The sequence below is a fragment of the Astyanax mexicanus genome, chromosome 22, assembly GCF_023375975.1.
Source record: "Astyanax mexicanus isolate ESR-SI-001 chromosome 22, AstMex3_surface, whole genome shotgun sequence".
NCBI lineage: Eukaryota > Metazoa > Chordata > Actinopteri > Characiformes > Acestrorhamphidae > Astyanax > Astyanax mexicanus.
Window position 1 is genome coordinate 4131992 of NC_064429.1, and position 16396 is coordinate 4148387.

Consider the following 16396-nt stretch of genomic DNA (forward strand, 5'->3'; position numbering starts at 1 on the left):
AAAGTAATTAACATTAGCTAACCTAGCTAACATTAGCTAAAACATTTCACACTTAAATAAAGTTAACATTAGCTAACCTAGCTACCTAAAACTTTCACCACTGAAATAAAGTACTTAACATTAGCTAACCTAGCTAACGTTAGCTAAGTGTGTTATCCGCTACAGACGTGCACGTCTGTAGCGGTTTGTGCAAGGACTCTTTGACTCTTTGATCAGCAAATTTTAGTCTTTCAATTTCAAATCAAACAGTAAAACTTAAGATTTGACAATGTGCTTCCAAATTCCTACTCTCATCTCCTGCAACACCCGTAGACACCGGCATCAGGGCAGAAACCGCAATCCTAGCAACCTGTTTTACCCACCTAGTTCATTAAGTTCTCAGGTGTTGGTGCATGGGGGACTCTGGAATTGCCATTCTGCAGTTCTGAAGGCTGACTTCATCACAGCTTTTGCCTCTGCTCAATCTCTGGACTTCCTGGCTCTGACTGAGACTTGGATCACTCCAGAGAACTCTGCAACTCCAGCTGCCCTGTCATCTGCTTTTGCCTTCTCCCACTCTCCACGGCCAACCGGCAGGGGTGGTGGAACTGGCCTGCTTCTGTCTCGTAAGTGGTCCTTCACTGTACTCTCTTTTCTGCATCTTGACATCTCTTCTTTTGAATTTCATGCTGTCACTATCTCTTTTCCTGTTAAACTCCATATCATTGTTCTCTATCGTCCTCCTGGCCCACTGGGCAACTTCATTGATGAACTGGACACTCTCCTGAGTGGGTTACCGGTTGAATCCTCACTTATCCTCCTTGGTGACTTCAACCTCCCCTCAGAGAAACTACAGTCATCCTGTCTTCTTCCACTTCTGTCTTCTTTTTCTCTCTCCCTCAATCTGTCTGCTCCAACTCACAGAGCAGGAAACACTCTAGACCTTGTTAGGGTTGCAACGGTATGAGATTTTCACGGTATGATAACCGTCTCGGAAAATACCGCGGTATCACGGTTATCACGGTATCACAGTTTGTTACATATATTATTTTTTTTTTGTTCAATTAACTATTTATTGTAGAAACTACACCATCAGGTGAAGGAAACCATGTTTTTCCACTACTCTTAAGGGCATTAAGAGTGTATATATAAAAAAAAGTTGGTATATAACCAGATACTGCAGAAAGAGGGGATTTATTTCTGACATGATCCTCACAATAGAGATTTCTATTTTAAGGCTTTCACTACTTAAAACCTTCAACATATGAAAAACAGGCACGTCAGAATTTGAAAATGAACGCATGTAAATGAATGGCGTCTTTCACGTCCAGTCCGGCGAGCACCTTTACACGGACACGTGAATCCATCGTAGCACGCACTTCACGCCTGTACCTGCGTGCCCGAATTTCGGATAACTCAGCGCTTTTGCGGGCGCTTACCGCATGGGTTATGCACGACTACAAAGAGGTTTTATTTAGGTTCAGATTAAAATTATAAACTAAACACATACTTAGCGCTGCACAGCGGGGTGGTGTTCTCGAAGATGGGAGAACAGGTTTGATGTATTTCCTCCTTTAGCTGTGACTTTACGGCCACATTGATTACAAGCTTGTTGATTACAAGATTACAAGTCTGTTTTCAGGCTGTTTGAATGAGCGAAATATGATCAGAATTATGTAAATTAACACTAACATAGAAGCATAGAACTATTATTTAATTAAAATTATTTTTAAGAACAGCTAAACACAGTGCGGAGAAGTTCACGTGCGAGAGAGAGAGAGAGAGAGAGAGAGAGAGAGATTTGCGTGTTCTGATATGAGCTACTCACAGGTAAAGGTTCTCTTTTATCTCCTCGTGCTCATTTTAGTCCAATACATAATTCTGCAGTTTCTCAGTGTTTTCTGTCGTATTTTGCGGCTATCGCGAGCGCTTACAACTAACACCGCGGGCCGCGAGGTGCAGCCGTGCTGCCGCTGTTATGCCGATTCCGACTCCCTGCTCAATCCGACTCCCGCTGCGCGGACAGAATCGGCACAACACCCCCCGCTGTAGAACTGCGGGAGTGAAAACAGCGCTTATAATTAAGTTAGTTAAGTTTCGGTTTTCGTTATTTGGTTCGTTTTCATTAACAATAATAATTGGTTACTTAGCATTAACATAGTGATTATCACACCAGAGCTTTATTTAAAAATAAAATATATAATTAAAAAACAGATGCCTACATCTCAGACTATTTTCTAGAGCCCAACCCGACCCGGCCCGAGGAATGTGGTGGGAAATCTCGGCCCGAACGGACCCGATCTCGGGTCGGGCCTCGGGTCAGGTCTGGTTCGGGCAGAGAATCTAAGCTCTAGTCTGATGCACTTTCTGCCGTTCTCACCGCTGTGTGCTGAGTAGCTGAAGCGGAGCAGAGTTGCGCATGCGCGGGTGACTTTCTCCGCTGGCTTGCGTTTTACCGGTAATAAGCAAACACACACGGTATGATAACCGTGCATTTTAATACCACGGTATACCGTGAAACCGGTTACCGCTGCAACCCTAGACCTTGTCTTTAGCAGACCTGCTCCAGCTCTGGATCTAACTGTGACTCCTCTAGATTTCTCTGACCATCACTTCCTATCCTTCACTCTCTCTCTTCCTGCTCTTCCTACAAACACAACCTCTTCAACTTCCACTACTCATCGCAATCTTCGTGCTATATCTCCCTCCTCTCTTGCCTCAACTATCTTGACCACTCTTCCGAATCCTGACTCCTTCTCTTCCCTCCCTCTGGAAACAGCTACCAACACCTTCCTCTCATCTATCACCTCTTCCATCAACACTCTCTCTCCTCTTACTTCAAGGCCAGCAAAATCCTCTCCAGCCACCCCATGGCTGTCGGATGTTCTACGCAACAACCGTAGAGAGCTAAGGCTAGCCGAGAGGAAGTGGAAAAAATCTCAACAATACTCAGACCTCTGCTCTTACCAATCTCTCCTATCCCGATTTTCAACAGAGGTAACTGCTGCAAAATCCTCTTTCTACAAAAGGAAACTGGAAGAATCAGCATCTGACCCTCGCAAACTCTTCACCATCTTCTCATCTCTTCTAAACCCTCCCACTCCTCAACCTCCCACAACCCTCTCCCCGGATGATTTTGTCAACTCCTTTGAGGAGAAAGTAGCAAATATCCGTCAATCCTTTCCTCCTGCCTCTACCCTTCCCACCAAGCTCTATCTTCCACATTCTACCTCTCTGTCTCAATTCTCTCTGCTTTCCACAGATGAAATCCTTCATCTTCTACATTCTAACAATCCAACCACTTGCCCACTTGACCCTTTACCATCTTCCCTCTTTCAGACAATTGCTCCTGACCTCCTTCCGTTCATCACTCACATCATTAACACATCTCTATCATCTGGTCATGTTCCATCACTTTTTAAGACTGCCAGAGTGGTTCCTATCTTGAAGAAACCAACTCTAGACAGCTTGGACGTTGGCAACTACAGGCCAGTTTCTCTCCTCTCTTTCCTTTCCAAAGTCCTTGAGCGTGCTGTCTACAACCAACTTTCTCTCTTTCTCACTCAGAACAATCTTCAGGATCCAAACCAGTCTGGCTTCAAACCTGCACATTCTACTGAAACTGCCCTCATTGCAGTTACAGAGAAGCTTCATGCAGCAAAAGCTACTAACCTGTCATCTGTTCTGATTCTGCTTGATCTCTCTGCTGCTTTCGACATGGTCAACCACAGCATTCTCCTTTCCATCCTCACCAGCCTTGGAATCACTGGCTCTGCATGGCAGTGGTTTGCATCGTACCTGGAGGACCGTTCCTACCAGGTAACTTGGCAAGGGGCAACATCTGCTCCATGCAGACTCTCCACTGGGGTTCCACAAGGCTCGGTGCTTGGTCCTCTTCTTTTCTCACTCTATACTCGCTCTCTGGGTGAAATAATATCTTCTCATGGTTTCTCATACCACTGCTATGCTGATGACACCCAACTAATCCTTTCATTTCCTCCTTCCGACACTCAGGTTTCATCCCGCATCTCAGCATGTCTCAATGATGTCTCGATGTGGATGAGTTCTCATCACCTAAAACTCAACCCCAGCAAGACTGACCTTCTGTTCATCCCAGGAACTACAAGCCCTCACAACAATCTCTCCATCTCTTTCGAGAACTCACTGGTCACTCCATCGGCAGAAGCAAGAAGCCTCGGTGTAGTAATGGATGACCAGTTATCGTTCTCGAGCCATATTGCAAATCTGACTCGGACATGCAGATTTCTCCTGTACAACATCCGAAGAATTCGACCGTTTCTGTCTCAGGATGCCACTCAGGTGCTTGTGCAGTCTCTTGTCATCTCAAGACTTGACTACTGCAACTCTCTACTGGCTGGTCTTCCACTGCGAGCCACCAAACCACTACAATTAATTCAGAACGCGGCAGCACGACTCGTCTTCAATCTTCCGAAGTTCTGCCATGTGACTCCTTTGCTGCGTTCCCTCCACTGGCTTCCTGTTGCCGCCCGCATCCGATTCAAAACCCTGACGCTGGCCTACAAGGCAAAAAACGGACCAGCACCTTCATACCTGATGGCGATGGTCAAAGCCAGATCTGCACCAAGAGCTCTTAGAGCTTCCAGTACGGCTCGGCTCGAACCTCCATCACTCAAAACACACAGAAAACAGACATCCAGACTCTTCTCTGCGCTGGCACCAAGGTGGTGGAATGAACTTCCACTGGATGTCAGAACAGCAGAGTCACTCACGGTCTTCAAACGTCGACTGAAGACACATCTTTTCAAAGAGTTCCTAAACTAATAATAAAAAAATTAAAAAAAAAGGTTCCTAGGGTTCTTAACATGATTAAGCTCTATGTATCTCTTGATCCTAGTCTACAAACTAGCTTGGATATCTTAAGTAACTTTGAAGCACTGTTGTAAGTCGCTCTGGATAAGGGCGTCTGCTAAATACCATAAATGTAAATGTAAATGTAAAACATTCCCCACTGAAATAAAGTAGTTAACATTAGCTAACCTAGCTAACGTTAGCTAAAACATTCCCCACTGAAATAAAGTACTTAACATTAGCTAACCTAGCTAACGTTAGCTAAAACATTCCCCACTGAAATAAAGTACTTAACATTAGCTAATCTAGCTAATGTTAGCTAAAACATTCCCCACTGAAATAAAGTTTACATTAGCTAACCTAGCTAATGTTAGCTAAAATATTCCGCACTGAAATAAAGTAGTTAATGATAGCTAACTAGCTATCTAACAACCTTATTTCATTCTGAAACATCTGTTATTTTAAACCATAGCTTGCTAGCTACCATTATCTGGTGCTCACCACTTAGTATGTGATGCTGACCACTTACTATCTGGTGCTCACCACTTAGCATGTGGTGCTCACCATTTTGTACGTAAAAAAATACACCATGTCCATAAAGGCCATATAAAAACTTGTGTTTTATTCATATTTTGATTATATAAAGGTTATGTTTGTGGAACTGTATGTATAACATAACTAATGTTAATGCATAATTTGGGATAAAATATACAGGCAAATATGTTTAACTGCCTTACAGTCAAATTGTGAGTATTTTCTAATGACTTACATTGAATTAATTAATACTTGATTGTGATCATTACATTATAATGGTCCTATAAAATATACTTTAATATCTTTTCAGATCATACTCATACAGGGGACAACTTGTCTGTGATGCTGTATAACACAAAACAGCTTTCAGTTAAAGAAATGCCTAATTATGATTGGGGATTAATGAATTTTTTCTTCAAAAAATATGACTCAGAAGACACCCATCCCAGAGAACAAGACCCACGTCTCACCTCCCCCGGTATATCAGAAAATAAGAGGGAGCCTGCGACTGAGTCATCAATGAATGGAGGTGAATGGAGCTAACCAGCTAAAAACTCTCATTTAAAATAGTGTTGAACGACTTGTCTGAGATTTTCCTTTAACTGTACAAAGTAGATCAAAGTTCTTTACTAAAAACAGGAAATAGCTCTCTCTATTATAGCAGCCTCCATTAAGGACGTTGCACTGTCAGATCACTACTGTGTTTTCTTTGAAATGTTGACTTCAATACACAGCGAAGCCAGACAGATTAGGTACAAGTGTGCTCTGCACCATGCAAACCATCAGACTCTGTAGATACTCTGCTGGATAGTTTAAATTCAAAACCTGCTAGAGTTTTAGATGTGATTGCACCAGTTAAAACCATGCCATGCAAGCAGAACGCTCCATGGAGAAATGATGCTGCAGTTCAGCTCCAAAAGAGAGAATGCAGAAAGGCTGAGTGCAGATGGCGTAAAACCAAGCTTCACATTCACAAAGAAATTTTTAAAGATAGATTGCGAGATTACAATAAAATAATATGCACATCTAGACAGTCCTACTTCTCCAGCACTATTAACAATAATATTATCTATAGCAAAATTCTTTTCACTGTTTGACAGACTAACTAACTCACCTACATATATGACCCCTGAGCTAGTTTCAACTGAGAGATGTAATGAGTTTGCAATTTTTTTTAATACTAAAATCCACAATATCAGACACATCTATATCCACCAACGAGCCCATGTGCTCTCCAAAACCATGCAAAAGCATCATAGTCAACATGTCCCAATTTAGCACTATTAATGAAGAAGTTTTAATTGATACAGTGAGTCACCTAAAATCATCCACTTGCAGTCTTGATACATTACCAACCAAGTTTTTAAAGAATGTTTTTTACTCAATATCAGCAGACATTCTTCAAATAGTAAATACCTCACTCATGTTGGGTGTTTTTCCAAATGCATCTCTACCATTCATTGGAAAAATAATTGAAAACATTTTCTTCAAGCAAGTTATGCACTTTCTGTCCATAAATAACTGTCTATACCAATTTCAGTCAGGTTTCCGGCCCAATCATAGTACTGAGACTGTGCTTATTAAGGTTATCAGTGACATTCACTTAAATACAGACTCAGGAACAATGTCTATTCTACTACTGCTTGATCTCAGTGCTACCTTTGACACCATTGACCACAACATTCTCATAGATAGACTAGAGAACTGGATTGGACTTTCTGGAACTGTCCTAAAATGGTTCAGTTCATACCTTCAAGGAAGGAAATACTTTGTGGAAATGGAAAATAATGTTTCTGAGACTGTGCCAGTGACCTGTGGTGTACCCCAGGGTTCAATTCTTGGGCCACTCTTATTTAATTTATATATGATTCCTCTGGGTGAAATCATGCATGAATATGGGATATCTTACCACAGCTATGCAGATGACACTCAGATCTACATGGCCCTCTGCCCAAACAACTATGGTCCCATTGACTCACTGTGTAAATGCCTTGAGCAGATAAATAAATGGATGGGACAGAACTTTCTGCAGTTAAATAAAGATAAAACAGAGATTATTTTATTTGGGAATAGTAATGAGAGGCACAGACTAGCTGCCTATCTGGATTCAAAAAGCCTAAAATCTAAAGAACTAGTGCGTAATCTTGGTGTACAAATGGACTCTGATCTCACTTTAACAGTCACGTTAAAGCCGTCACCAAATCAGCATTTTATCACCTAAAGAACATAAAAAAGATCAGAGATTTTCTGTCTAAAGGAGACCTGGAGAAACTCATCCACGCCTTTATTTCTAGTAGGATTGATTACTGTAATGGACTCCTAACTGGACTCCCAAAGAAGACCATCAAACAGCTTCAGCTGATTCAGAATTCAGCAGCCAGAGTTCTGACTAGGAGTGAAAGAAGGGAGCACATCACCCCATCCTTAAATCCCTACACTGGATACCAGTATGTTACAGAATAGACTTTAAGGTACTGTGACTGGTCTATAAATGTCGTAATGGTGCTTAAAGGACCAGCATATTTATCTGATGTGCTCCAGCAGTATGAGCCGAGCAGAACTCTCAGATCATCAGGAACTGCTCAGTTAGAGCTGCCTAAAGTAAAAACTAAACATGGAGAGGGAGCGTTTAGCTACTACGCTGCTCTTAAATGGAATCAGTTAACAGAGAGCATTAGAAGAGCCCCAACAATAAACACTTTTAAATCCAGACTAAAAACCTACATGTTTGATCAGGCCTTCAGCTCAGCTTAAAACACTGCAGCTCCGCCCACTTTTATTCTGTTACGGCACTTTTGTATCATGTTTTATTCATGCTTTATTCTTATTTTATTTTTAATTCCCTGTTGTTCTTTTACGTGTTTTTAATTTTACTTTTCTTTGTTTTAATCATGTTTGAATCAATCATGCTTTATTTTTATTTTAGTTTTTATTTCCATTTTTACTGTTATTCTTTTACATGTTTTTTATTTGACTTCTCTGTGTATTTTCTAATTGTAAAGCACTTTGAATGACCGTTGTGTATGAAAGGTGCTATATAAATAAACTTGCCTTGCCTTAATAAACCTATAATAATCACAACTCCACCAATTTTTACCCGGTTTTCACACGGTTTGATTTGTTACAAACAGCAGAGATGTAGTTATGATACAGGATGCTTTGACACATTACAAATACGTGCTTTCATGCTGAAATAATTTATATTATGCTCTTTAACAAAAACAGACATATGGTATAGCATATTAATAAGTGCATAAATAAATCAATTTAATATATATTGTGGCAGCTCTGGGTTGTGTGTGTGGCTGCCTGTAGGCATGTTTCTGTTCTCCTGTGTGCGAGGATGACAGGGGTGGGGCATCTCCCTTGGGAGGGGTTATGCAGAGAGGGTGGGCACCACTCTGGATCTGCCACCTGGGAGACACACAGCTGGGTTGGTGGCCTTTGGGCTGTTTGAGTTCTGTGGGTAATGGTTTTAGCTCTCCTAGTCTTGTTAAAGACTGTAAGCGAGTGGCAAGCCTGTTCAATAAAGGAGCTGTTGAGCATTCAGCGTGAGTCTCACGGGTCTTCCTTCCTCTTCCACGCCACAATATATTATGTGTGTATGTGTCTATGTACATAGAAATATAAAATTAATTAATTTATACACTTATTAATATGCCATACCATATGTCTTTAAATTCTAATATTGGCCATTATTGAGAAAACTGTAAGAAAATAATCAAATAGAAATTAAAACTGTCAGTCAGGCTACGTTCCATATTTTAAATCAGTGAAGGGATAAAGATTCACTCTGAATCTGTAAATTAGACAAAAATATTTGTAATATTAAATTGATAAAATGTATCGATCCTGTTTGGAATTAATAGCTGAACATGTTACCTCTCAATAAAAGACGCAGTCATGAGAGGGGGAAGCGATGAAAAGTTGAGCCGAGCTGAACTTTATGCAAATGAGTCCGTCCAACGCAGTGCGCCTATCCAATCACAGAGCAGGTGTTTGCCTGAAACGCGTCCTCAGCGCAGTGTATGAAAACATTTTAGTTCCGCTTTCAAACATTCCAGAAAACCATGGAAGAAAAGCTAATCATTGCGGTTTCAGGCTTCCCTGTGCTTTATGATCAGTCTCTGCCGATTTACAGGGACTCTGATTGGCGCAATGCAGCGTGGAGAAAGGTTGCGGAGATAGTTGGGGTCTCTGGTTGGTTATATTAACATAATATAACTTAATTGAAAACATTTGCTTTTGTTAGCCTATAAGTTGCTCAATAAACATTGTTATGAAGCTCAATAGAACCTTTATATTCATAAATATACATATAAATATATTTATATTTGTTAGTTTATAAGAAATAAAGCTTGTATAAAACCATTTTCCATTTATTAATACCTCCTTTAAGTTTCTATTTACAACTAATAGAATTTATGATTAATGAATCATATTTGCAAAAAAATAGTTTAATTAAATTTATTGGAGTATTTTATTCAAAATAAAGATTTGGTTTAAGATTTCAGTGTATGTTCACAATTGTCCATTTTGTTCATTTAAAAAAAAAAAAAAGAACTGTATGGGGAGATAAATAAAATATATATTTCTCTTATTCTGTTTTAGAGGTTATCTGCCGTGCACGGTGGAGAAGCCTCAGAGATGTATACTAAAAGAAAAAAAACAAAGAAAAGGAAAGGAACAGGAGTGGGGCTGGGGCCTCATCCCATAGGCCATAGAAATATAGTGCAGTGATGGGGTTCCTGGCCCCTTTTGTGGAAGACAGGCTCACCAGTGGCAACTTGCCACGCCAAGCTTCTCAGGCCAGGCCAGCTATGTCCAGTGACCAGCCAGCAGCAGCTCAGGAACAGCCAGCAGCAGCTCAGGAACAGACAGCAGCAGCTCAGGAGCAGACAGGAGCAGCTCAGGAACAGACAGCAGCAGCTCAGGAGCAGTTGGAGGCATTAAACCCCAGCCAGCCAGAAACAGCCCCTGAACCTCAACAGTACCCTGTTGAGTACCCTGTAACCGTTGAGGTAGCAGCAGTGGGAGAACCTGCGTCTGACACCCCAGGGTTTAGAGCAGGGAGAAGGAAGCGTCAGACAATGAGCCCCTTTGAGCGAGAGCTTCTGGCACCTCTTGGGGATCCATCTGTTCCAGCAGCCCCTCCACCTCCACCAAGCACAGATGAGGATGAGCTTTTTTCCCTAAGTTTAATTCCGTCACTAAAAAGGCTGTATGTAGCGAAAAAAGCAGAGGTAAAGTTCAAGATACACAAACTAATTTTTGAGGCTGGGCAGGAGAGTGAATGACTTCCTGAGGTAGAAAAAGATTAAGGGTTTATAGTTTTTAACTGAATACCTGACACAAAAAAGTCAAAAGTGTAAATAGTTTTTTAACTGAATACCTGACACAAAAAAGTCAAAAGTGTAAATAGTTTTTAGTATTTTATAAATGGTTCATACGAGTTCAATTAAATATTTGTTTAAAAAAAAAAACATTTGGAGTGAATGGTCCTCTTTATTGTATAATAAATCAAATTGCAAATGTAAAAATAACTAACAGTGTAATTGAATGAAATATTTAAAAAACTTACACAAGTTTCCTAGTCCATATACTTTGTAAATGATAGAGTATTATACATTTGAGAATCAATTGTATCTACAGAAAAATTAAATGTAGCTGTCAACATTACATATTTATAAATGAATATATATGTTGTACACTAAATCATATTTTCACAATGATGTTATAGCTGTAAAATGAAATGTTATTTTCAGGTTTATACTGGTGTTTGTGCTTGTGCAGACTGGAATTTTGCCCTTGAATTTGAATTTGTGGGTGGCTCTTAAAAGAGCCTTTGAGTTGCACTGACTAAATGCGGTCTTGCAAGGATACAGCACCCTCTTGATTGAAGAAAGAGGTGAAAGTTCCCCTGATGGTTATGGCCTCTCTTGTGGCATTGTTTGTTTTTTATTTATATGTTCATTATTATTATTATCATTATTATCATAATTTTTTTAATTGTTTATTTCTTTATATTTTCATTTGTTTATTTCTTTTTTTCTTTATTTGTTTTCAGCAGCCCCCTTAACCTCCAGAAGAGTTGGGTTTCTCTAATAAATATGTTTTAATGAGCTCTCTCCTTTTTTTCTGTAAAGCCATCTATTCTTATCTGGGAGCATTAATAGGCATTTTTATGCACTGGAGTGATTTTGAGGTGAATTAATCTGTGTGTATTGATGTAGAGGTGGTCTAGTAGTAGATTTATTTTATTCTAACAGGAATATTTTTCTTAGTGCTTTCAGTTTTTCGGTATTAACACTAAATGGCCATTGGGTAAATTTCACCGAACACTAAAAAAGTAAGGGTGTGCGTCTCTCACTGTGCTCTACTGTTCTGGGGTGGGTTTCCTGAAAACGATTAATCTTAGCGAATAACGAAAGAACTAACGAATGATGTGTGTAAAGAACGAGCCAGTTCTGTGAGTGTTTCCCAAAGAGCTTCTCAAAGCGAAAATTGAAGAACAAGATTAAAGAACGTCTTTGTTGACTCCTCCCCCAAAACAGTGCACTCAATCGATCCACAAACCGATTCAACACTGACAATATGCAGTATTTATTCACTATTACACCCTAAAAACGTGAAAATGTGTTGTAATAATCAACATTATATATATTCTGATATTTAAATTACAAAAGGATGTACTTTAGCATTGATAAAATACTCCTAAAGATACATATGTCTAAATAATCAAAAATGTAATCTATTTTAAAACAAACTTTTTTAAACAAATTGTTTAATGTTTTAAAATAGAATGTAGCATTAATATAGTTAATTTTGTTTATTAATTTAGCCATATGTGTTGTATGTTCCTTTATGTCTATATATATATATATATATATATTTGTAGTACTTTAGTTACGCACCAGTTTGGGAAACACTCTTTAATTAACGATCAATCTTAAGTATGCGTTAACGAAGTTCTTAGCGTTACGAAGCTGATTACCCACCCCTCATTATGTAAGTATCTGCTGAATATTATCCTCCATTAAAAAGTTAGAGCTAAAAAGTCGAATATCAAAAATAAAATTACTTTACATTGGTCTGTCATTAGGGAGCAGACGCCAATGTGTGCGGGAGACGTACAGACATATTTCACTCAGGCACACTGACAGGCTCCTCCGGAGTAGGTTCTCAACCGCATACCACGCCTCTTTCCTATGATGCCAGGCCCTTACGCAAGATCAGGGCCAAAAATCTGAAACCTAAAAACTGTGATCTGAAAAACCATTAAAAATAAAATTTGAAACTGTGAAAAAAAAACCTGATTGCAAAAAAAAAGATCTTAAATATCAAAATACACAAGAAAGTGAAAATTAAAAAAACTAAAATTGTTTAAAACAATTTCTGAATTGAATAAAAATTATATATAAGCTGAAAAATTGCAGTCACTCATTTCAATCACGCACTGTGCAGCTTGAGTTAGGGCGTGTCAGTTTGTCTTTGCTATCGTAATGACAGAAAAGGTATGCCTTGTTCAGCTCTAAGCGCACAAAAGGCATGGACTAATTCTCGTTATTAATCAGGGATATGTCTTGGATGTAACTTGTAATAAACCAACCATTCCCTTCAAGAGCTAAGTGCACTTTGAGTTTGGTGGATTGTTAATTTAACAGCGCAGCACTACTGAGCTTCTCAGCAGAGAAAATTGACTTGCGCATTCACACTGCAACGTTTTCACATCTAAAAGTTTACCTGCCACACCTGCTATTTTGGTTTGAAGCAAACTGAAGTCTGAAGGTCTTGACCAAAAAACGTACACGAGAAATCATTCTGGGGGCCACATTCTGATGCACAACTGAGTCACAACATCTCCAAAATGGAGATCTGCTGCTACCACAAGACACTGTTTTGAAAACAAGACATCTATACATATAATTATAATACAAAATACATCTGTTTTTGTGTACCATTAAAATTACAACCATATTTACATCACCTTCCACTCAGATGATTCATCCATGATCAAACTTGGTCTGAGCCTGAACTCTTTTGAAAGAAAGCACAAAAGCATCAGTATTGAATGCATATTGGCTTACCTTTGGATAAATATCCAAGGTAAATATTTGTAATTACAGTAACTAATATATTATTCTTTTTATTAAGTAAACTTTAGTTTAGCTGAACAACATAAAATTAAATCAGCAAACAGTGCATTCGGAAAGTATTCAGAGCGCTTCACTTTTTCCACATTTTGTTACGTTACAGCATTATCTCAAATTGTTAAGATTTGTTAAAAATAAAAAACGAAGAAATCATATGTACACAAGTATTCACAGCCTTTGCTTAATACTTTGTAGAACCATTAAAATTACAACCATATTTACATCACCTTCCACTCAGATGATTCATCCATGATCAAACTTGGTCTGAGCCTGAACTCTTTTGAAAGAAAGCACAAAAGCATCAGTATTGAATGCATATTGGCTTACCTTTGGATAAATATCCAAGGTAAATATTTGTAATTACAACTAATATATTATTCTAATATTACAATAAACAATATTATTGTTCTTTTAAGCCTGTTTTGCAAATGATAACATAATACACCATAATAGATACTAATTAACTTTAATAATTGTGACAATTGAGACATTGATCCATTTTTAAGAGAGGTTTTTACAGGTCAACGTTCTTTCTGCTTCAGGCGAGCACCATCCCTACGGGACCGGTTTCCCATAGTCACTTCACAGCCCCAGTGGAAAAACAATGGCTCCAGGCATAGCAGAGGCAACCGTTGTAAAAACATTGTTAGAACTACTATTATTATTATTATTACTATTATTATTATATTTATTGAGACATTCTCAATGAGACATGGTATTTTCTTGCTAAGCAGTAAAAATAATGGAGGTCATGTTTTTTCCATCTATGATATCCCATTCAGGATTTTCTGCTGATGTCGGATGATTCCAAAATCATCTCTACACTAGTTGTTCTGTTTGTTCTCTGACATGAAAACACCTGTGCTACCTAAAGTGTATTTTATTAAGTAAACTTTAGTTTAGCTGAACAACATAAAATTAAATCAGCATACAGTGCATCCGGAAAGTATTCACAGCGCTTCACTTTTTCCACATTTTGTTACGTTACAGCCTTATCCCAAATTGTTAAGATTTGTTAAAAATAAAAAACGAAGAAATCATATTTACACAAGTATTCACAGCCTTTGCTTAATACTTTGTAGAACCACCCTTGGCAGCAACTACAGCCTCAAGTAACCAGACCTCAAATAATGCAAATAAAACAAGTTCATATTTATAAAGTTTTAAAAGATCAGAAATCAATATTTGGTGGAATAACCCTGGTTTTTAATCACAGTTTTCATGCATCTGGATAACTGTATGCCACTCCTGGTGCAAAAATTCAAGCAGTTCAGCTTGGTTTGATCTTAGTTTACCTTAGCATACCTGAGTGGAGTTTTTTTGTGAGGATACCTCTCTCTGCTTAAGTAAAACCCCGAGATTTAAACAGCAATAGAAAAGAAAAGAGTATTTCTGGCTATCTCCCAAGAATGTTTGACAGCCTCCCACCAGCCTGAAGAATGAAATCCAACAACAAGCCCTTCTAAAACAAGCTCTTACCCAACAATCACACCACACCCTGTCTTTTTTATGGTATTATAGCCACAGCTGCCCAGACTCTGTGATGTGATGGGTAAACCCCTATTCCACATGTTCCACATCAACACAACTCAGAGAAGAAGAGAGAATGAAAGTAAATCAACACTACACACATAGCTAGTAAACTCTAAATAATCTGATTATATCTGTTTTTAAACCATCAGTGTGTCATTAAATAAAGTATGTTCAATAATGGCTCACAAAACGTTCATGACACAGAAAATAATCAGTGAATCAGTTCATTTTACTGAGCTGTTGTTGGCACTACTTTTTTCAGGGGAGGATTTAAATTGGAGTTGTTCGGTTCTGTGGTTCTCATGCCAGCGACGTTGCGCAGAAGAAAACGTTATCTTCCCACCTGTTTTCGCGTACAGTGCTAGGATTGGCTGATGGATTCCTTGTTCTGCCCTGCGATTGGCTAGAAAGCCTGTGATAGGCGGGATTGTCGCAAAACGGGTGGAAAAACAAATATCGCTGCTATACAGTGTATAAAATGCTTTCAGATAGCCCACTAGCTTAGCTAACTAACTAAAAGCTGCAATATGTGTCGTTTTAGACTGTCCCTGTTACTTTATTACCGTTAAATGTTTAGTTTTGTGTGTCAAATGGACGAAGAAGAGTTTAGTAAAGGGAGTTTTTGGCCAAGAAGTGCGTTAAAGTTCAGGTGAGGCTGTGGACTCTTATTTAGGACATTTAGCTAGTTAGTTAGCGGTTAGCTGCATATCCACAGCTTGAAAAAAACTTATTTTAAGGTTAGAAAACGTCTCTAAAATGTGCTATATCTAGAGTTATAAACTTACTATGCACGTTATTACACGCTAAAACCGGTTTTAAGCGAGTTTACTGATATTTTTACCTCAGTGTTGGATGGTTTATTAAAGTTAGCTAAGCAAGCTAAAGGGGTAACTAAAGGGGTAATTAATTTTCCCGCCTTTGGTAAGCACAGTGCAAGCACTGACTCAGCAGTTTTCGTTAAGTAAAAAGCCTTAAAAGTTAATGTTATATTTTTAATTAGTAATATGAATAAAAATCTATAAACTTTAAAGAGTTTTAGGTGTAAATGTTATGAGAAGGGTCAGATCTTATCCGTTACAAGATACCTTGTTCTAGAATTTTAGCCTTTATTACCCCACATTTTGTGTGTCAAAAGCAGGGTTGCCAACTTTTCCAAAAACCTTGGAGTAAGATTTCAGCAGGTAGGTTCACCACAAGCATCTCAAAAGTTGTTCCACAGTACAGATATAATTATATATCTGTGTAGATATGAGCTAGATCGTGTAAACATTTTATGAACATGCAGAAGGGCAGAGTGTGGGTACTTCCTCTAGAAAATTTTGCATTTCTTAAATGCAATTTCTTATTTGTAGTCTTAGTTTTAGGGT

At 38.6% G+C, this 16396-nt stretch overlaps 1 protein-coding gene and 1 long non-coding RNA gene across 2 annotated transcripts; one reads left to right on the forward strand and one right to left on the reverse strand.

Moving 5' to 3' along the window:
• Window positions 1–268: 268 nt before the first annotated feature.
• LOC125787058 (uncharacterized) lies at window positions 269–4860 on the forward strand. The gene is made up of 4 exons (XM_049470838.1): window positions 269–351; window positions 491–605; window positions 3547–3798; window positions 3994–4860. Exons 1-4 carry the CDS (start codon window positions 269–271, stop codon window positions 4780–4782), a joined length of 1239 nt encoding a protein of 412 aa, XP_049326795.1. The 3' UTR covers window positions 4783–4860.
• Window positions 684–3148, reverse strand: LOC125786760 (uncharacterized). The gene is made up of 2 exons (XR_007428808.1): window positions 2524–3148; window positions 684–922 (listed from the first exon to the last, which is right to left on the reverse strand). It is a non-coding gene; the product is annotated as an uncharacterized LOC125786760 (long non-coding RNA).
• Window positions 4861–16396: the final 11536 nt, after the last annotated feature.